Source organism: Schistocerca americana, chromosome 8 (genome assembly GCF_021461395.2).
Source record: "Schistocerca americana isolate TAMUIC-IGC-003095 chromosome 8, iqSchAmer2.1, whole genome shotgun sequence".
NCBI lineage: Eukaryota > Metazoa > Arthropoda > Insecta > Orthoptera > Acrididae > Schistocerca > Schistocerca americana.
This window is the reverse complement of record NC_060126.1, coordinates 355,874,876-355,897,128: the sequence shown is the minus strand read 5'-3', so window position 1 is coordinate 355,897,128 and position 22,253 is coordinate 355,874,876. Positions and strand designations below refer to the sequence as shown.

General features: G+C 42.4%; 1 protein-coding gene across 3 annotated transcripts in view; it reads left to right on the top strand.

The window, feature by feature from the left end:
• The window catches only part of LOC124545103 (protein I'm not dead yet-like), a 257,306-nt gene that overhangs the window by 187,659 nt on the left and 47,394 nt on the right, over positions 1 to 22,253 (top strand). For all 3 annotated transcript variants that reach the window (XM_047123917.1, XM_047123918.1, XM_047123916.1), the window contains exon 7: positions 7,380 to 7,502. In XM_047123917.1, coding sequence (XP_046979873.1) covers positions 7,380 to 7,502 — 123 coding nt within the window. The remainder of the gene's footprint in view (positions 1 to 7,379; positions 7,503 to 22,253) is intronic.

Sequence of the window (22,253 nt, the reverse complement as noted above, 5' to 3'; positions counted from 1 at the left end):
TAAACTTAAAAGTTTTGTAAACACAGTTGAATGGGAATGGACAGAAAAATGACTAAGCTACGAAAAGACAGTGAACTTGACAAATGCCTTTGTAAGTGGTTTTTAATGTGAAAAGAAGTGAAGATGTTCCACTTTACAGGCCAATTATTAAACTCCAAGCTGAAAAATTCCACTTTGATTTACATGGAACAAAGATTTTGAAGCTTACGACAGATAGTTCTCAAGATGGAAATATCACTGTGGAATTTGCCAAAAGATCGTTGAAGGAGAAGCAAGGTCTTCCAACAACGAATCTGCTTCACAGTTTCCTGAAATTCTTCACAAAATAATGGTGTATGAAAATCTAAACGATCTTCAAGCATATAATTGTGATAAAACAGCACTTTATTATCAGTTCCTTCCAACCAGATCTCTTGATACAAAAATGAGCAAATACGACAGGTTTGAAAATGAATAAAGATGGAATAACCCTCTTCTGTGCCACAAATAAATTGACCAAACCATAAAGATGAAATCTCTTTGTATAGGTAAAAATAAAAGCTCAAAATGTTTCAAGCTTGTAAAAGTGTTGTCATTATAATTCGCTTGCAGGCATTCAAAGAATGCTTGGACGACATGACATTTTCACCAAGAAGAGTTTGTTTGTTCAGTCAGTGATGAAGCACCTGTTATCACATAAGCTAAGAGAAGAAGCTCTATTAGTACTTGATCACTGCCCAGCTCATACATCTGTTGAAGTGTTCGTTATTGCCAAAAAAAAAACATGACTGCATTAATTTGGCCACTGGATCAAGGCATCCTATGAGTATTAAGGCTTGTTATTACCATGAACTGCTCACTTCATTAGTAAATTCAGATGAGGAAATGGAAATGTTCTTGAAATCTGTAATTATGAATTGCTGGAACAAGTGTTCTATTGAGGGGGGGGGGGGGGGGGGGGAGAAAAACAAAATTGCAACAGAAGAACTCTACAATGACATAGATTTCAACAACAGTGACAAACACTCTGAATGTAATATTCTGCAGTGCAACATTGATCTTGAAGACTTGAACCATTGGGTAATAATCAACATCAAAGAACTGTTTTTGAAGATGACAAGGACATTATTGATGATGTTCGAAATGATAGTGAACCAGTCATGGATGAGGATGATGAAGTTGAAGAAGAAATATAGATGATGTTCTCAGAAAGTATAGATGATGTTCTCAGAACATGTGGAATATTGGATAAAATAAATAATATGAGTATGTGGATGGAGTGTCGAAGTGAGCCAAACTAAAATGAGTTGTAGCACCAGATGAACATAAAACAATACACACTAAAGAAACTGCATGAAATGACCAACCAAATAGAGCTAACTTACTTCTTTAGTAGAATAATTACGTGCTGTAGCTTGCAGGCAATGCCGTAAATTTTTACACTGTATTTGATGGTGTACTTCATACACTGTATTTAAATTCATGTTATTATTTAGTCAGCATTTGAGTGAAGTTTATCTAATTGCTTTACCCAATAATTTTCTGAAATGTTTTACTTCTAATGTTCCTTAAATTTAAATACAGTATGGTAAAGTATGCATAGTATTACATTTTGTTATTTACTGTAAAGAAGAAACATTAAGTTGCAGATAGGCACAATTAAAAGGCACTTTTGTAAGCTTTCAGCCACAGCCTTCATCAGCACTCGTATAATAGAGGGTGACTAGGAAGCTGTTTCCTCAGATTGCTAGCACACAATTCAAGCAAATCATATCAATGTAGTATATTACAGTAAGTTAAATTGAAAGCACTTAACTTTGCGTATTCACAGAGTTGTGTCGCAAGCAAATGGTGAAATGAAAATAATCAATGTCCTTCGCTATATACAGTTTCAATGCAAGCAAGAAACTTCAGTTCACAAGTCACTGCGGTAGTGTTGGTATGACAGCTGTCTTCCACTCTGGCACTGGCTAGGTGACACGGTGCTTATATTCTCCTCATATAGATGCAGCTCCAGTAGTGGTGTCATGCTAGTCAGCGTACTATTGGCTGATGTTGTCTCACAGCCCTCTCTGCTTTTGCGTTCTTAATCTTCATGTTGGCACTTGTCATTGCGCTGGAACAGAGAAACAGACACCATTCATACACACAAACAAGCACACCTCATGCACACATGACTGCCAATTCTGGTGTCCCTGGACAACAGTGCAACTATCACATGGGATGCGAGTAGCAATCTGGATGTGGCGGAGAGGGGATAGAGATGAATGGGGGAGAGAGATGAACACTATCTGGTGGAGTGTGCAGGGGCTAGAATGCCAACAGGTGCAGCATCAGGACGTTGTGGGGCACAGAGGTGGTGAAAAAAGGAGTGAAAAAGGAGAGGAGTGGGGCAAGATGGGTGGCTGCGTTGGCAGGCAGCAACGAACAAAGAGGATGGGAGACGAGAATGGGAAGGAAGTGATAGAACAGGGGTGGGGCTGGGGTGGAGGGGGTGGGGGGTGGGGAGAAACCTGTTTGGTGCAGGAAGTGGGGCAGTATGTTACCACAGGTTGTGGCTTGGATAATTATGAGGCTCGAGAATGTATTATAAGGATAACTACCATCTGTGCAGTTAAGAAAGGAGGGGGGTGGCGGTGGGGGGGGGGGGGGGGGAGTATGATACAGATGACTTGGGTAATGAAGCAGCTACTGAAATCAAGGATGCTATGTTCAGCTGCATGTTGTGCCACAGGGTGATCTACTTTACTCTTGGCCACAGTTTGGTGGTGGCCGTTCATCCTCGTGGACAGCTGGTTGGTAGAAATACCGATATAAAAAGCTGTGTGATGACTGCAGCAGGGCTGGTAAATGAAATGGCTGCTTTCACAGGTGGCCTGGCTCCTGATGGATTAGGATAAACATGTGACAGGACAGGAATAGAAAGTGCTGGGTGGGTGGATTGGGTGGGTCTTGCATCTGGTTCTTCCACAGGGATATGACCCTCGTGGCACAGGTTGGATTGGGAGTGACATAGGGATCGACTAGGATGTTTTGGAGGTGTGACTAGGATGTTTTGGAGGTGGGGTGGGTGATGGAACATCACTTTAGGAGGTGTGGAAAGGATCTCAGGTATGATGTTCCTCATTTCAGGGCATGATGATAGGTAATCAAAGCTCTGGTGAAGGATGTAGTTCAGTTGTTCCAGTCCAGGGTGCTACTGGGTGACAAAGGGGGCACTCCTTTGTGCTCATTCTTGAGGGTTGGTGGGAAGATTGGGGATGTGGGGGGAAATGGCACCAGAGATCTGTTTGCGGACTAGGTGGCTGTTTGTGAAGGTCTTGGTGAGACACTCAGCTTACTGAACAAGGGAGTTCTTGTCACTGCAAATATAATCATCCCCTGCTGGCCAGGTTGTATGGCAGGGATTTGTTGATGAGAGAGGGATGACAGCTGTGAACAAGCAGGTACTGTTGGTGGCTGGTGGGTTTAATGTGGACAGTGGTATGGATGGAGAGGAAGAGGTCAATGTCTAGGAAGGTGGCATACTGTGTTGAGGAGGACCAGGTGAAGGGGATGGGGGAGAAGGTGTTGAGGTTGTGAAGAAATGAAGAAGGATGTCTAGGTCCTGGGTCTAAATCATGAAGACGTTGTCAATAAACCCTGAACTAGACTAGTGGTTTGTCATTTTAGGAGGCTTGGAAGGTCTCCTGTAGGTGACCCACAAACAGATTGACATAGCAGAGTGCAATGCAGGTGCCCACAGCTGACCAAGGATTTGTTTGTATACCTTCCCTGCAAAGGATAAATAGTAGTGGGTTAGGATAAAGTTAGTAAGGTAATGAGTATGATGGGCAAACATCTATTAGGCACACTGCAAATGTAGCATTGTGGACATGTTGGGAATGTGGGTCTCACAGGGAGTGTGCAAGGGATAAGTCCCTGCAGGCGCACTATCCTCTGTGCCCATGGTGGCTCAGATGGATAGAGCATCTGCCATGTAAGCAGAAGATGCCGGGTTCAAGACGCAGTCAGGGGACACATTTTCAACATGTCCCCAGTGAAGTATATCACCGCCTGTTTGCAGCTAGGGTGTCCATTTAATTATCATTTAATTGGAGGTTGTGTTGGACTTCTGGGATGGAATCACTCTGGCAGAAATTATAGGTGGAGGAGATCTTCTGCCAGGTAGTCACTGGGATTCATAACAACAGTGATGGAACCTTTGTCTGCATGTAGGATAGTTAGGTCATGATTTGTTTTGAGGTTGTGTATGGCTACTCTTTCTTCTACTGAAAGCTTGGTGTTCTGTGGAAGGGACTTGGGAAAGGATGATGAGGTGAAGTTGGAGGTAAGGAATTCCTCGAAGGAGACCAGCGAGTGGTTAGGTGGGAGGGAGGGGGAGGGGGGGGGGATGATCACAGTTGGATGGTTGTATGAACTGTAAGAGGCAGGATTCAATTATGGAATTGGGTTGGCTTTGGTTGGAGGGATTGGCAGAACAGAAGTTCTTCCATTGCTGGGATTGAGAGAAGAAGAGCAGAGGTCTTTGACAAGTCCAGCATGGTTAAATTCAGGTGCAGGGCTAAAAATGAGGCCTTTGGATAGGACTGAAACTTCTGTGGAGCTGAGGGTTTTGGTGGAAAGGTTAACAACAGTGTTATGGGAATGTTTTGACTCTGGATTTGGAGGTGAGTTAGTAGGGAGTTTTGGAGGATGTGGCAAGTTGAAAATGTGAGCTTGGGCAGGCTTTAGGTACCATGAGAGATGGATGAGGAGGAACACTGTGGATAAGTTAGAGGTTGAGTAGTGCTGTCCTGAGGAAGCAGTACGATGTCAGCAAGTTGGATATCTGGAGTGCTCCTACAAGTGCTGGAGAGTAAGAAATTCAATTTCGGAGCTGTGATATATGGAGTTGGGATTGCACAGTAGTGGTATCATTGAAAGGGAGCAGTGGTGGTTCTGGGATGCCTGTGCAATGAAGATGTGTTTCTGCAGTACCAGGTTTGTGATGCCCATGGACTGGCAGAATCTGAAAAGGGCAAGTTCACTGTGAAAGGACAGGTGGATCCAGAAAAAAGAATATTTATGGTTAGGCCATTTGGGGGGATTCCATGTTTTACACAACATATGAGAAATAGGATGTGGAACTGGGTATTAGCTAGGGAAGGGGATATTTTTCTGAACTGGGCAGAAAGATGTAGCAGGGATCACCATGGCAGGAGTGGTGGAAAGGAAATGGGAATGACACAAAAATGGGCAAAATAGTTGTTGATGGTTGTGAGAGAAGCTGGATAAGAGAAAAGGCACATAAAAATACATAAAGACACACACAGATATGCAAAAATATGCAGGATGAGGGATGAAGTTAGATCAAAAGGAATAAATTTAATTATAACTGTCAGAGGAAAGAATCTGGAGCTCAGATGCTGCACCAACAATCTGTGTGGGTATGAAGCCTGTGTTGTGTGTGTTAAGTTGCAGCCTGGCACAATTAAAGGACTCTTACATAAATTTTTTGGCCATGGCCTTCATCAACAAAAGAGAAACACACATCATTCAGACACACAAGATACTACATCTCATGTGCATATGACTGCCAACAACAGCAGCTCAAATCGGAATGCATGTGGGATGCAAGCAGCAAGGTGGAGAGAGTCGGCAATTTTAATTGGGCCTGTCTGCAACTTAACATTTTCCTATGTAATCTGTATCACAGTAATGTGTGTAAAATAATGGAAAACTTATGAATTGTATATGAAAAATGTTTCCTTGTATGGCTATGTCTTGGCATATCTCTTGTTCAACAATCAGATGATCCGAATACTCTCTGTAATGGTATGTGTGAATCACATTTCACAGTTTTAATCCTTTGACTGCTACAGATGTGCTCTCTGCATTCTGTGCTGAGTGCTGCTTTGTTTTTGCTGTACTACTGGCCTAATGCAACTATCTATGCTGAGAGATAGCATTCCAGCTGCTACAAAATACTTGTCATCTTATTATTAGAAAAATATTCAGGGAAAATTTAAGTTTTTTCACATCTCACCCTCTGATATCTTTGCTCATTATTCATCATAGTGTGCTGCATCAAATTAAGTAAAGCATTTCACGAAATTTTAAAGAGTTTGCAGAAGTAAAAATGTTGTGTGTAGACTTTGTGATTGATTTTAGCTCATACATTGTTGGGAATGAAATGTAGATAAGATATCAAAATCTTATTTCAACTTGAGAGCAATATGATATCTCATTTAATTCTTGAGATATTGATTTTCCTATCTGGTGGACAGCTGTTCAATATGCTGAATTCCATCCCTGCATATTGGGAAACATGTGTTCATAACAATCATCACATTTCATAAACAGATCAAGATACTGAAATGAGGCTTTTTTTGCAAATGATAGCATGCAAAGCAGCGTGTGTATTGTATGATAAATACTCCAAAGTTTTTTATTCTCTGGTGTATAGAAGTAACTCATCCTCAGCATTAAGAGGATTAGCAGAATGAGGTGCATAAACATGTCAATATAACTTAAGGAAAACAGATAGGAAGCATTTAAACATGTCCTTAGCACTTGGGGATTGGTGGAGCACCATGAGTTAACCTTTCCACAGCAGTAAAGCATTAATAGCATGGCAAAAATGGCAAAATAGTTATATAAACATATTTTTAGTGATTGGTTATGTGAAAATTGTCACAGCTGTTGTTCAACAAAAAGGAAATTTCTTTTCAATACTAGCAAAGATTTCTATTGCTCGCCAGGTTAGAAGTGGAACAATACTAATGTATTCACAAAACAGCCTGTATGTATTTGTCAAGCCTGAAGTCATTAAAAAGGAAGGAAGTAACAATATACAAATGGAAATTGAGAAAAAAGAAATAAATAAAAGGGCATGTGAGAAAAAGACATGAGGAACAGGTAAAGACTGTAAATATGATGAAGAAAATTAAGTGGGAAAATATTATATTTCTAAATATATCATACACTTCAAGTAAAATGAGATAAGACAAGGGAGAGTGGTGAAGGAAGGAAACCAAGAATAGAAACCTTATCACAAACTAGGACTGAGTGGATGATGAAAGCAAAACAAAGTACATATTGGAAAGGTAGTTCTCATTTGCAGAGTTTGGAAGCATGAGTGTTAGTTTAAAGAATGTCCTATGTGTTTTTTACCATCTAATGGTTTAAACCATCATTTTTCATCCTTTTCCTCCCTCTTTTTCTGGTTGAAGTAATTCTCAGGTCTGTTTCATTGTTTTGAACATATCAATTTACTGTTACTTGATAAACAATTGGTCATAAAGTAAGGTAACATGTTGGATGAACTTAATTTAATACACTGTAATAATAACCTGGCAATATCTTGTTGTGCAGTAAATAAACTAAACATTGCTATAGTTTCATTGTAATGTTAACAGTGCATTCCCCAATGGTGAAAACATAACCTTTGCTGGTTGGATGATGTTTTGTGTTCCACTAATGCTGCTATGTACACTGGCTGGCTGGCTGTGGCTCATGATACTTTACATGGGGCTTTTTAGGTAAGTATAAATAAGTATTATTGTTAGCATCATGACTATGTGGTCTTTACATCTTAAATTCTACTTCAGCAATGAGATACTTGAACATATCAAGTAAGAATGCTAATTGGTTTCAGCCCTGAAATAATAAAGATTTTTTAAGAGCTATGGCACTTTTACAAATAAAATTCTCTCTTGTTATTCTGCTATCATCACATATTCTACTGTGAAGTCTGTTACAATTTCCTCTTCTAGTGAATGGTTCTTACCTTTCTATTTTTTTCATGGTCACATCATTTATGTTCATTTGTAGACTAATATGTATTAATTGTTTAAGGAATTAAACTGAGGTCCATTTTAAATAAATGATTATTCTCTTTGTTCAATAGTGCTGTACACGATCTTATAAAACAATTTGTAATTCTGTCCTTATTACTACATTCATTTTATTTTTAATGCAAATATTTTAGGTTAGATCTAATCACGACTATTATGATTATCAGTTGAAATAAACACCCGTTCATTACATTCATGCATTCATTTATATTCTGTAGATCCCATCAACAAGGACAACCTTCAACAAAGTGGAATGAGTCAACATATACATTAACAAAATACAAAGAAATCATAGAAACTTAATATGTGTATTTTATTAACAATAGATGATATCAATATAATGGAAGGAAACATTCCACGTGGGAAAAATTATATATAAAAACAAAGATGAGGTGACTTACCGAACAAAAGCGCTGGCAGGTCGATAGACACACAAACAAACACAAACATACACACAAAATTCAAGCTTTCGCAACAAACTGTTGCCTCATCAGGAAAGAGGGAAGGAGAGGGGAAGACGAAAGGAAGTGGGTTTTAAAGGAGAGGGTAAGGAGTCATTCCAATCCCGGGAGCGGAAAGACTTACCTTAGGGGGAAAAAAGGACAGGTATACACTCGCACACACGCACATATCCATCCACACATACAGACACAAGCAGACATATTTAAAGACAAAGAGTTTGGGCAGAGATGTCAGTCGAGGCAGAAGTGTAGAGGCAAAGAAGTTGTTGAAAGACAGGTGAGGTATGAGTGGCGGCAACTTGAAATTAGCGGAGATTGAGGCCTGGCGGATGACGAGAAGAGAGGATATACTGAAGGGCAAGTTCCCATCTCCGGAGTTCGGATAGGTTGGTGTTGGTGGGAAGTATCCAGATAACCCGGACGGTGTAACACTGTGCCAAGATGTGCTGGCCGTGCACCAAGGCATGTTTAGCCACAGGGTGATCCTCATTACCAACAAACACTGTCTGCCTGTGTCCATTCATGCGAATGGACAGTTTGTTGCTGGTCATTCCCACATAGAATGCGTCACAGTGTAGGCAGGTCAGTTGGTAAATCACGTGGGTGCTTTCACACGTGGCTCTGCCTTTGATCGTGTACACCTTCCGGGTTACAGGACTGGAGTAGGTGGTGGTGGGAGGGTGCATGGGACAGGTTTTGCATCGGGGGCGGTTACAAGGATAGGAGCCAGAGGGTAGGGAAGGTGGTTTGGGGATTTCATAGGGATGAACTAACAGGTTACGAAGGTTAGGTGGACGGCGAAAAGACACTCTTGGCGGAGTGGGGAGGATTTCATGAAGGATGGATCTCATTTCAGGGCAGGATTTGAGGAAGTCGTATCCCTGCTGGAGAGCCACATTCAGAGTCTGGTCCAGTCCCGGAAAGTATCCTGTCACAAGTGGGGCACTTTTGTGGTTCTTCTGTGGGAGATTCTGGGTTTGAGGGGACGAGGAAGTGGCTCTGGTTATTTGCTTCTGTACCAGGTCGGGAGGGTAGTTGCGGGATGCGAAAGCTGTTTTCAGGTTGTTGGTGTAATGATTCAGGGATTCCGGACTGGAGCAGATTCGTTTGCCACGAAGACCTAGGCTGTAGGGAAGGGACCGTTTGATGTGGAATGGGTGGCAGCTGTCATAATGGAGGTACTGTTGCTTGTTGGTGGGTTTGATGTGGACGGACGTGTGAAGTTGGCCATTGGACAGGTGGAGGTCAACGTCAAGGAAAGTGGCATGGGATTTGGAGTAGGACCAGGTGAAACTGATGGAACCAAAGGAGTTGAGGTTGGAGAGGAAATTCTGGAGTTCTTCTTCACTGTGAGTCCAGATCATGAAGATGTCATCAATAAATCTGTACCAAACTTTGGGTTGGCAGACTTGGGTAACCAAGAAGGCTTCCTCTAAGCGACCCATGAATAGGTTGGCGTACGAGGGGGCCATCCTGGTACCCATGGCTGTTCCCTTTAATTGTTGGTATGTCTGGCCTTCAAAAGTGAAGAAGTTGTGGGACAGGATGAAGCTGGCTAAGGTGATGAGGAAAGAGGTTTTAGGCGATCGGCGTGAAAGGAAATGCTCCATCGCAGCGAGGCCCTGGACGTGCGGAATATTTGTGTATAAGGACGTGGCATCAATGGTTACAAGGATGGTTTCCGGGGGTAACAGATTGGGTAAGGATTCCAGGCGTTCAAGGAAGTGGTTGGTGTCCTTGATGAAAGATGGGAGACTGCATGTAATGGATTGAAGGTGTTGATCTACGTAGGCAGAGATACGTTCTGTGGGGGCTTGGTAACCAGCTACAATGGGGCTGCCGGGATGATTGGGTTTGTGGATCTTAGGAAGAAGGTAGAAGGTAGGGGTGCGGGGTGTCGGTGGGGTCAGGAGGTTGATGGAGTCAGGTGAAAGGTTTTGCAGGGGGCCTAAGGTTCTGAGGATTCCTTGAAGCTCCGCCTGGACATCGGGAATGGGGTTACCTTGGCAAACTTTGTATGTGGTGTTGTCTGAAAGCTGACGCAGTCCCTCAGCCACATACTCCCGACGATCAAGTACCACGGTCGTGGAACCCTTGTCCGCCGGAAGAATGACGATGGATCGGTCAGCCTTCAGATCACGGATAGCCTGGGCTTCAGCAGTGGTGATGTTGGGTGTAGGATTAAGGTTTTTTAAGAAGGATTGAGATGCAAGGCTGGAAGTCAGAAATTCCTGGAAGGTTTGGAGAGGGTGATTTTGAGGAAGAGGAGGTGGGTCCCGCTGTGACGGAGGACGGAACTGTTCCAGGCAGGGTTCAATTTGGATGGTGTCTTGAGGAGTCGGATCATTAGGAGTAGGATTAGGATCATTTTTCTTCGTGGCAAAGTGATACTTCCAGCAGAGAGTACGAGTGTAGGACAGTAAATCTTTGACGAGGGCTGTTTGGTTGAATCTGGGAGTGGGGCTGAAGGTGAGGCCTTTGGATAGGACAGAGGTTTCGGATTGGGAGAGAGGTTTGGAGGAAAGGTTAACTACTGAATTAGGGTGTTGTGGTTCCAGATTGTGTTGATCGGAATTTTGAGGTTTTGGAGGGAGTGGAGCTGGAAGTGGGAGATTGAGTAGATGGGAGAGACTGGGTTTGTGTGCAATGAGAGGAGGTTGAGGTTTGCTGGAAAGGTTGTGAAGGGTGAGTGAGTTGCCTTTCCGGAGGTGGGAAACCAGGAGATTGGATAGTTTTTTGAGGTGGAGGGTGGCATGCTGTTCTAATTTACGGTTGGCCTGTAGGAGGATGCTCTGAACAGCCGGTGTGGATGTGGGAGAGGAAAGATTAAGGACTTTTATTAAGGATAGGAGTTGACGGGTGTGTTCATTGGCTGAGTTGATGTGTAGGTGAAGGATTAGGTGGGTGAGGGCAATGGATTGTTCAGTTTGGAACTGGTATAGGGACTGATGGAAGGAAGGGTTGCAGCCAGAGATGGGAACTTTAAGTGTGAGGCCTTTGGGGGTGATGCCAAATGTCAGACAAGCCTGAGAAAATAGAATATGGGAGTGTAATCTGGCTAGGGCGAAGGCATGTTTGCGGAGGGAATGTAAATAAAACTTAATGGGGTCATTGTGGAGGTGTTGTGAGGGTGACATGGTATTAGAAGGTGGAAAGTGTAACATGAGGTGAAATGAAAATGAAGATAAAAATATATGGGGAGAGATAAAGGTGAACCAGAAAGAAACTGGAGATCTCGAATGAAAAAAGGCGAAAAGGTGTTGGTTACAGTTGGGCTATGTTGGACTTGGGTTGGTAGACAACGATGTGCATAAAGGTTAGGTGGTTGTGTTGCCGCCAAAACACGTTAAAGGACGGAGAAATTCGGGAAAATTTCGAAAAAACTGCGTGTAGTATATTAAAAGGAGTGGTATTGTGGTGGCAGATTATGAAAATGAGGCTAACAATTGTCTGACGAAGAAATAATCGCGTTAAAACCTGTGGGAAGCGGCTAAAAATGATCAGTGATGTGGGAAAAACGGAAATGGAAATAAAGCGAAAGTTATTAGAACTGGCCGAAATGGTTGTTTAAAAGGTGAAAGGAGCTGTTTGTGAACTAGAAACGGTGGATATTATAGCGGCGGTAGTGCTGAAAGCGGCAAAAATATTTTTTTTTTTTTTTTCTTTTTTTTTTTTTTTTTTTTTTTTTTTATGGTTTGGAAGTGGGTTACGTATTATTGAGTATATATATATGCGGGATAAAATAAAATAAAATAGTATAGCAGATTACGGTAAAAAGGAGAAGGTGAATACAAAGTGAAACTATTGGCAAAAACAGAAAGAGGAAAATAAGACGACAGAAAAGATTTCGAAATGCAACAGTGACAATAACAAACGTAATTGTTGGATTCAAATTAATGATATCAATATAATGGAAGGAAACATTCCACGTGGGAAAAATTATATATAAAAACAAAGATGAGGTGACTTACCGAACAAAAGCGCTGGCAGGTCGATAGACACACAAACAAACACAAACATACACACAAAATTCAAGCTTTCGCAACAAACTGTTGCCTCATCAGGAAAGAGGGAAGGAGAGGGGAAGACGAAAGGAAGTGGGTTTTAAAGGAGAGGGTAAGGAGTCATTCCAATCCCAGGAGCGGAAAGACTTACCTTAGGGGGAAAAAAGGACAGGTATACACTCGCACACACGCACATATCCATCCACACATACAGACACAAGCAGACATATTTAAAGACAAAGAGTTTGGGCAGAGATGTCAGTCGAGGCAGAAGTGTAGAGGCAAAGAAGTTGTTGAAAGACAGGTGAGGTATGAGTGGCGGCAACTTGAAATTAGCGGAGATTGAGGCCTGGCGGATGACGAGAAGAGAGGATATACTGAAGGGCAAGTTCCCATCTCCGGAGTTCGGATAGGTTGGTGTTGGTGGGAAGTATCCAGATAACCCGGACGGTGTAACACTGTGCCAAGATGTGCTGGCCGTGCACCAAGGCATGTTTAGCCACAGGGTGATCCTCATTACCAACAAACACTGTCTGCCTGTGTCCATTCATGCGAATGGACAGTTTGTTGCTGGTCATTCCCACATAGAATGCGTCACAGTGTAGGCAGGTCAGTTGGTAAATCACGTGGGTGCTTTCACACGTGGCTCTGCCTTTGATCGTGTGAAAGCACCCACGTGATTTACCAACTGACCTGCCTACACTGTGACGCATTCTATGTGGGAATGACCAGCAACAAACTGTCCATTCGCATGAATGGACACAGGCAGACAGTGTTTGTTGGTAATGAGGATCACCCTGTGGCTAAACATGCCTTGGTGCACGGCCAGCACATCTTGGCACAGTGTTACACCGTCCGGGTTATCTGGATACTTCCCACCAACACCAACCTATCCGAACTCCGGAGATGGGAACTTGCCCTTCAGTATATCCTCTCTTCTCGTCATCCGCCAGGCCTCAATCTCCGCTAATTTCAAGTTGCCGCCACTCATACCTCACCTGTCTTTCAACAACTTCTTTGCCTCTACACTTCTGCCTCGACTGACATCTCTGCCCAAACTCTTTGTCTTTAAATATGTCTGCTTGTGTCTGTATGTGTGGATGGATATGTGCGTGTGTGCGAGTGTATACCTGTCCTTTTTTCCCCCTAAGGTAAGTCTTTCCGCTCCCGGGATTGGAATGACTCCTTACCCTCTCCTTTAAAACCCACTTCCTTTCGTCTTCCCCTCTCCTTCCCTCTTTCCTGATGAGGCAACAGTTTGTTGCGAAAGCTTGAATTTTGTGTGTATGTTTGTGTTTGTTTGTGTGTCTATCGACCTGCCAGCGCTTTTGTTCGGTAAGTCACCTCATCTTTGTTTTTATATATAATTTTTCCCACGTGGAATGTTTCCTTCCATTATATTGATATCATTAATTTGAATCCAACAATTACGTTTGTTATTGTCACTGTTGCATTTCGAAATCTTTTCTGTCGTCTTATTTTCCTCTTTCTGTTTTTGCCAATAGTTTCACTTTGTATTCACCTTCTCCTTTTTACCGTAATCTGCTATACTATTTTATTTTATTTTATCCCGCATATATATATACTCAATAATACGTAACCCACTTCCAAACCATAAAAAAAAAAAAAAAAAAAAAAAATATATATATATTTTTGCCGCTTTCAGCACTACCGCCGCTATAATATCCACCGTTTCTAGTTCACAAACAGCTCCTTTCACCTTTTAAACAACCATTTCGGCCAGTTCTAATAACTTTCGCTTTATTTCCATTTCCGTTTTTCCCACATCACTGATCATTTTTAGCCGCTTCCCACAGGTTTTAACGCGATTATTTCTTCGTCAGACAATTGTTAGCCTCATTTTCATAATGTGCCACCACAATACCACTCCTTTTAATATACTACACGCAGTTTTTTCGAAATTTTCCCGAATTTCTCCGTCCTTTAACGTGTTTTGGCGGCAACACAACCACCTAACCTTTATGCACATCGTTGTCTACCAACCCAAGTCCAACATAGCCCAACTGTAACCAACACCTTTTCGCCTTTTTTCATTCGAGATCTCCAGTTTCTTTCTGGTTCACCTTTATCTCTCCCCATATATTTTTATCTTCATTTTCATTTCACCTCATGTTACACTTTCCACCTTCTAATACCATGTCACCCTCACAACACCTCCACAATGACCCCATTAAGTTTTATTTACATTCCCTCCGCAAACATGCCTTCGCCCTAGCCAGATTACACTCCCATATTCTATTTTCTCAGGCTTGTCTGACATTTGGCATCACCCCCAAAGGCCTCACACTTAAAGTTCCCATCTCTGGCTGCAACCCTTCCTTCCATCAGTCCCTATACCAGTTCCAAACTGAACAATCCATTGCCCTCACCCACCTAATCCTTCACCTACACATCAACTCAGCCAATGAACACACCCGTCAACTCCTATCCTTAATAAAAGTCCTTAATCTTTCCTCTCCCACATCCACACCGGCTGTTCAGAGCATCCTCCTACAGGCCAACCGTAAATTAGAACAGCATGCCACCCTCCACCTCAAAAAACTATCCAATCTCCTGGTTTCCCACCTCCGGAAAGGCAACTCACTCACCCTTCACAACCTTTCCAGCAAACCTCAACCTCCTCTCATTGCACACAAACCCAGTCTCTCCCATCTACTCAATCTCCCACTTCCAGCTCCACTCCCTCCAAAACCTCAAAATTCCGATCAACACAATCTGGAACCACAACACCCTAATTCAGTAGTTAACCTTTCCTCCAAACCTCTCTCCCAATCCGAAACCTCTGTCCTATCCAAAGGCCTCACCTTCAGCCCCACTCCCAGATTCAACCAAACAGCCCTCGTCAAAGATTTACTGTCCTACACTCGTACTCTCTGCTGGAAGTATCACTTTGCCACGAAGAAAAATGATCCTAATCCTACTCCTAATGATCCGACTCCTCAAGACACCATCCAAATTGAACCCTGCCTGGAACAGTTCCGTCCTCCGTCACAGCGGGACCCACCTCCTCTTCCTCAAAATCACCCTCTCCAAACCTTCCAGGAATTTCTGACTTCCAGCCTTGCATCTCAATCCTTCTTAAAAAACCTTAATCCTACACCCAACATCACCACTGCTGAAGCCCAGGCTATCCGTGATCTGAAGGCTGACCGATCCATCGTCATTCTTCCGGCGGACAAGGGTTCCACGACCGTGGTACTTGATCGTCGGGAGTATGTGGCTGAGGGACTGCGTCAGCTTTCAGACAACACCACATACAAAGTTTGCCAAGGTAACCCCATTCCCGATGTCCAGGCGGAGCTTCAAGGAATCCTCAGAACCTTAGGCCCCCTGCAAAACCTTTCACCTGACTCCATCAACCTCCTGACCCCACCGACACCCCGCACCCCTACCTTCTACCTTCTTCCTAAAATCCACAAACCCAATCATCCCGGCCGCCCCATTGTAGCTGGTTACCAAGCCCCCACAGAACGTATCTCTGCCTACGTAGATCAACACCTTCAATCCATTACATGCAGTCTCCCATCTTTCATCAAGGACACCAACCACTTCCTTGAACGCCTGGAATCCTTACCCAATCTGTTACCCCCGGAAACCATCCTTGTAACCATTGATGCCACGTCCTTATACACAAATATTCCGCACGTCCAGGGCCTCGCTGCGATGGAGCATTTCCTTTCACGCCGATCGCCTAAAACCTCTTTCCTCATCACCTTAGCCAGCTTCATCCTGTCCCACAACTTCTTCACTTTTGAAGGCCAGACATACCAACAATTAAAGGGAACAGCCATGGGTACCAGGATGGCCCCCTCGTACGCCAACCTATTCATGGGTCGCTTAGAGGAAGCCTTCTTGGTTACCCAAGTCTGCCAACCCAAAGTTTGGTACAGATTTATTGATGACATCTTCATGATCTGGACTCACAGTGAAGAAGAACTCCAGAATTTCCTCTCCAACCTCAACTCCTTTGGTTCCATCAGTTTCACCTGGTCCTACTCCAAATCCCATGCCACTTTCCTTGACGTTGACCTCCACCTGTCCAATGGCCAACTTCACACGTCCGTCCACATCAAACCCACCAACAAGCAACAGTACCTCCATTATGACAGCTGCCACCCATTCCACATCAAACGGTCCCTTCCCTACAGCCTAGGTCTTCGTGGCAAACGAATCTGCTCCAGTCCGGAATCCCTGAATCATTACACCAACAACCTGAAAACAGCTTTCGCATCCCGCAACTACCCTCCCGACCTGGTACAGAAGCAAATAACCAGAGCCACTTCCTCGTCCCCTCAAACCCAGAATCTCCCACAGAAGAACCACAAAAGTGCCCCACTTGTGACAGGATACTTTCCGGGACTGGACCAGACTCTGAATGTGGCTCTCCAGCAGGGATACGACTTCCTCAAATCCTGCCCTGAAATGAGATCCATCCTTCATGAAATCCTCCCCACTCCGCCAAGAGTGTCTTTTCGCCGTCCACCTAACCTTCGTAACCTGTTAGTTCATCCCTATGAAATCCCCAAACCACCTTCCCTACCCTCTGGCTCCTATCCTTGTAACCGCCCCCGATGCAAAACCTGTCCCATGCACCCTCCCACCACCACCTACTCCAGTCCTGTAACCCGGAAGGTGTACACGATCAAAGGCAGAGCCACGTGTGAAAGCACCCACGTGATTTACCAACTGACCTGCCTACACTGTGACGCATTCTATGTGGGAATGACCAGCAACAAACTGTCCATTCGCATGAATGGACACAGGCAGACAGTGTTTGTTGGTAATGAGGATCACCCTGTGGCTAAACATGCCTTGGTGCACGGCCAGCACATCTTGGCACAGTGTTACACCGTCCGGGTTATCTGGATACTTCCCACCAACACCAACCTATCCGAACTCCGGAGATGGGAACTTGCCCTTCAGTATATCCTCTCTTCTCGTCATCCGCCAGGCCTCAATCTCCGCTAATTTCAAGTTGCCGCCACTCATACCTCACCTGTCTTTCAACAACTTCTTTGCCTCTACACTTCTGCCTCGACTGACATCTCTGCCCAAACTCTTTGTCTTTAAATATGTCTGCTTGTGTCTGTATGTGTGGATGGATATGTGCGTGTGTGCGAGTGTATACCTGTCCTTTTTTCCCCCTAAGGTAAGTCTTTCCGCTCCCGGGATTGGAATGACTCCTTACCCTCTCCTTTAAAACCCACTTCCTTTCGTCTTCCCCTCTCCTTCCCTCTTTCCTGATGAGGCAACAGTTTGTTGCGAAAGCTTGAATTTTGTGTGTATGTTTGTGTTTGTTTGTGTGTCTATCGACCTGCCAGCGCTTTTGTTCGGTAAGTCACCTCATCTTTGTTTTTATATATTATTAACAATAGACTATGACTATACTTTTTAATGCTATTCAGACTTACACTATCTAAGTTTAACTGAGTAAATTTGATAGAATGACACCATTCTGAAAAAAAGCTTCTGCTTTCTGAGGTTTAGTTATTTTGTATTTGTGTTTTTTCGTTTTTTGTCTCTTCCTTACGCACGCTGAAATCCATCTCAATAATGCCGTGTCTGTTGTCATTTATCTTTCTTTATTGTTTGCCCAAATAATGGCTTAACTTCCATAAACTGTTCTACAAATAGCCCTGGTTCCATGAAATTTCATCATACTCTCTCCTTTCATTGTATTTTTTCAAATTTCTGAAAACTGTGCCATTAACTCAATTGAATTTTTCTTTTTTATATCTAATGTGGATATCATCTTAGAGATTCATGCGATATTATACAAAGTTGAAAACACTAACATCCATCTTTGTATTTATTTTCAGATTCTAGTTTACATAAATAGGTTCTGGTCTTGTAAATGCCACACCTTTAGATTTCACAGACAAAATAGTATGATTTCATAACACACTCTGTAGTGATCGTACCTTTGTAAGGATTTTTCAATACCAGTGATTGTTACTTGGCCATTGACAAATGAAATAAACATTACACAGAGTGAAGCATCTGAGACAGGCCACCCGAAATATATGCAGAGATGCAGTTTTTGCCAAGTTATAGGGGGCAACTTGGCAAATTTCCTTACATTCACAAGTAATTTTTATTGATTATAGTTCCCAAATTAAAACACCAACTTTATTATTTTTTTCTAATGGAACTACATACCTTTTCTGTGGCATTTAAAAGAAGTGTTTTAGAGAACTTGATCGCATAACACGTATGGGACTTCGTCAAATAGTATCAAGATAACATCACCACAAACCAATGTCCCACCAGCAGGAGAAGAGATTTCACAAATGTCTGCCCTGTTATACCAAATGTAAGCAAACATGTGACTCAGGTGTAGTTCTTGTGTTTACCTGTGTGCTTTAATCCCCATCAGTCTGTGTTGTGCCGTTGTAGCAATCAGATAATTTGCTCGTAAAGCTATTGAGACATTCACAAAGTATATGACAGTCCTAAAAGTGAGTATCATTTGTGGTGAATGTCAACAAACTATTATAGCAGTGGTGCAGCTGTATGGTAAAGAGTGTCCAGATCATGCCAAGCACTCACGATCTGTCTTTGCATACATTATAAAATAAAGTCCTAGAAACTGCAGGTATGGAGAATAAATTATGCCAAGGAAAAAGAAGAGCAACTGATGAAAGAAATGAAACCAATATTTTGGTAGCAGTAAAATGCAACCCAAATGGCACTAAGAGGTATCTCGGAAATATGAGAGGGATCAAGCAAATGAGCATTCTGCAAACACTACATTCCATTGATTTTCATGCTCTTCACATTTCATTGCATCTACAGCTTCACAGTTACGACTCCCAAAATTGGTTAAATTCCTCTAAATGTCTCTACAAAAAGAGCAAAATGATGTGGCATATCTATGCAAGATTTTGTTTAAGGAAGAAGCTTGGTTGGCAAAATATGAGCAAGTCAGTCTTTGCAATATGCACTAAAATGTCAGCTGAAAATCCACGCTGACTCAAAGAAGTGGATAAAAACAATGCTCTAGATCTGTCAACATTTGGTTCTTGTTTTCGAAGATCCACATCATTGGTCCCTGTTTTACTGTTGGGAATCTAAATACACTCAAGTATCTCGAGTTACTAAGAGATGCTGCTGTCGCAGTTTTGGGACCTATTCCATTGAACATAAGGCAGTCAGCATGGTAACAACACAATGAATCTCCTTTCCATTCCACACACTACTGACAGGCCTCTTAAGAGAAAATTTGGAGAGCATTGGAATGACCATTCAGGAAACGTAAAATGGTCAGCAAATCCATGAAACTTAACACTTACATACTTTTATCTGTGGTGAAAATTAGGATGGTATAATAAGGAAACACTGACAACTCCCAAAGCCATGAAATGCCTTATACAGGGTGTACACGACTTGGGACAACTGGGAGATCTTGGAAAAACCCGGGAATTTTTTCATCTGGGAGAAAACCGGGAAAAATCCGGGAATTTCAGAATTCCAAGAATTTTTCATTGTTTTACTTTCCAGTTAAATTTTTAGAGTTTTGGCTGGTAAGAACAGATACTCTAACAAAGGATATTACTGTATCCCGCTGCTGCAGCAATAAAACATGAACGAGAGAAAGAAACGAAAAAAAACTTCAGTTGCACAGAAAATGGACCACGTACAACAACAAAACACAGCTCTCATACAAGTGTCTGCCAACAGCAAAATGTATCAAAGGCTTTAGGAAGACTATGCAATGCTTTATAACAACAAATTGCCTCCGATGAGCATACATCACAACTGTTTAAATTAGATTCATTTGAGCAGTTGTGAGCAAGCTCATGCGCATGCGCATTTGAGTCGCATGTGAGAAGTACCTTCTCCCACTTCTGGCAACAGAAGTGTGGCTGTTATGTGTATAAGCAGAAGCAGCAAGCAGCCAGATGCTACCCGAAAAAATTTTATTGACGCTCCCAAGCTGGGGGGGGGGGGGGGGGGTGAAACTGGGGTGTCTGCCTCAGGTGGCAATTTCAGTTGCTCAGCAGCCTAGTTAAAATAATTTTTAATGGAAAACCCAAGAAGTTCTTTTAATTATCTTAGAATGTCACCAGAAGTGTTCAAATTTCTTATAAATTGAGTTAATTATGCGTTAAGGGAAAGATACTGTAACGATGAAGAACCATTGCCAGAGCTGAAAGTACACATCACATTTCATCTGTAGAGTGATAATATTTCATAACTGAAACATATGTGGTTGGGGAGCACTGCTGCGATGTTTCAAATAGATGAATACTGAATAAAGAATGGAGCTTCTTGATTTGTGTACCCCTCCCTCCTGTCAACAGTATTCCTTATAAAAAAAGAGTTGGCCAACTCAAACGGTGGGATTTTAGTCTTGTAGATGAGAGCATTTCCACAGCTGGAATTGTACTTGCTTGTATTTTTCGTAATTCTGTTGTATATATGCTCCTAATTCAATAAATTTTGCCCTGCAGCTCAGATATTGTCAAACCATCTATCTTCTGATCACAAATGACGGTCTGAGGAACAGCAATATGTTGTAATCAGCATCACTGAAATTCCATCTTAGGCACCTTGCCACAGTTCGCGCAGCTTACCCCGTCGGAGGTTCAAGTCCTCCCTCGGGCATGGGTGTGTTGGTGTTGTCCTTTGTGTAAGTTAGATTAAATTAGTGTGCAAGCCTAGGGACTGATGAACTCAGCAGTTTGGTCCCATAGAACCTTCTCACAAATTTCCAATTTCCACAAACACCTAAGCAAAGCATAGATATCCAAAAAGCAAGCAGTATTCTCCATTCCTCACTTCATACTTCAATTTGTCCACACACTATGAAAACACGTAACCTCAAAACTCATGCAACTAGTGTCGCCAAAGTTGGGACACACCCAAAGCATTTAGTTTCACCAACAAGTTGGGCAAATGTGCGGCATGCATGCGCAGTCAGTAGTGGCACAGTTGCCTGCAACCTCATGTCGTCATGCAAACTAGGCTTTACTTTCCAAGCAAATTTCCTTTTATGCAAGATGAACTATGTGTGAGTATGTACGATGATTTTCATAAATCACAGAGCACTGACTCTCATTTAAAAATGAACTCTTTGAGAACAAGCCATTTAGAAGAATTTCGAGCCCAGATCAGACATTTATGTCGTTATTAAACATTTTACAGGCACATTTGTGTGATGTATCTTAAAGTGTAACACGCGCAAAAAAGATCAACATTATATGTGAAAGCTTATTACTCCATCACTTACTATGAATTATTCTCGCAGCGTATACACAATACGTGTAGCGTAGAGCGTGTACTACAGAGAACTTATTTGGCAAAGATGCAGTTCTCACTGCGGTAGGGTAGCGATATTATTGGGGGGGTGAGCCAGTGGTTCTACATCCCCACAAATCTTCGAGATCAATGTTATATGTGAAAGCTTTGCTTCTTCTTGTAACAACACTATGTATATTAATTTAAACCATTAATGTATATTAATTTAAACCATTAACTTTTCCTATTTGTGTGTTCGCGCTACTTAGTAGTGATGTTGCTATTGGCTAACTACATCACGTACCCTCTACTGTGAATATCCGCTGTCATCAACTGGCAAGATAACATGACATGAGCTGTGACTGACTTACAAAAGTGCATTGCAATCTTGATTTCAATGCTTCGGAAAGTAACATGGGGTGTTTGGTGGAATTCGCATTTATACTTTTGTAATACGAAAATGTGAAGTGCACATGTTGCTGCATGTCAAAGATCTTTCCTAAATGTGTTTTTTTCCCCTGAGTTTTGTTTTCTAAAGTGCCAAGAAATTCTATGCTGGTGTATAAAACCAGAGCCATTCAAAGGATTGGTAAATTTTACAGTTCTGAGGGAAAGTATGCTGTCGCTTAACATGGAAAAAGTGTATTTTACCCAGGAGAAAATATATTTTTAAATGGGAAATCCGGGAAAAACCTGGTAATTTTTTTCCC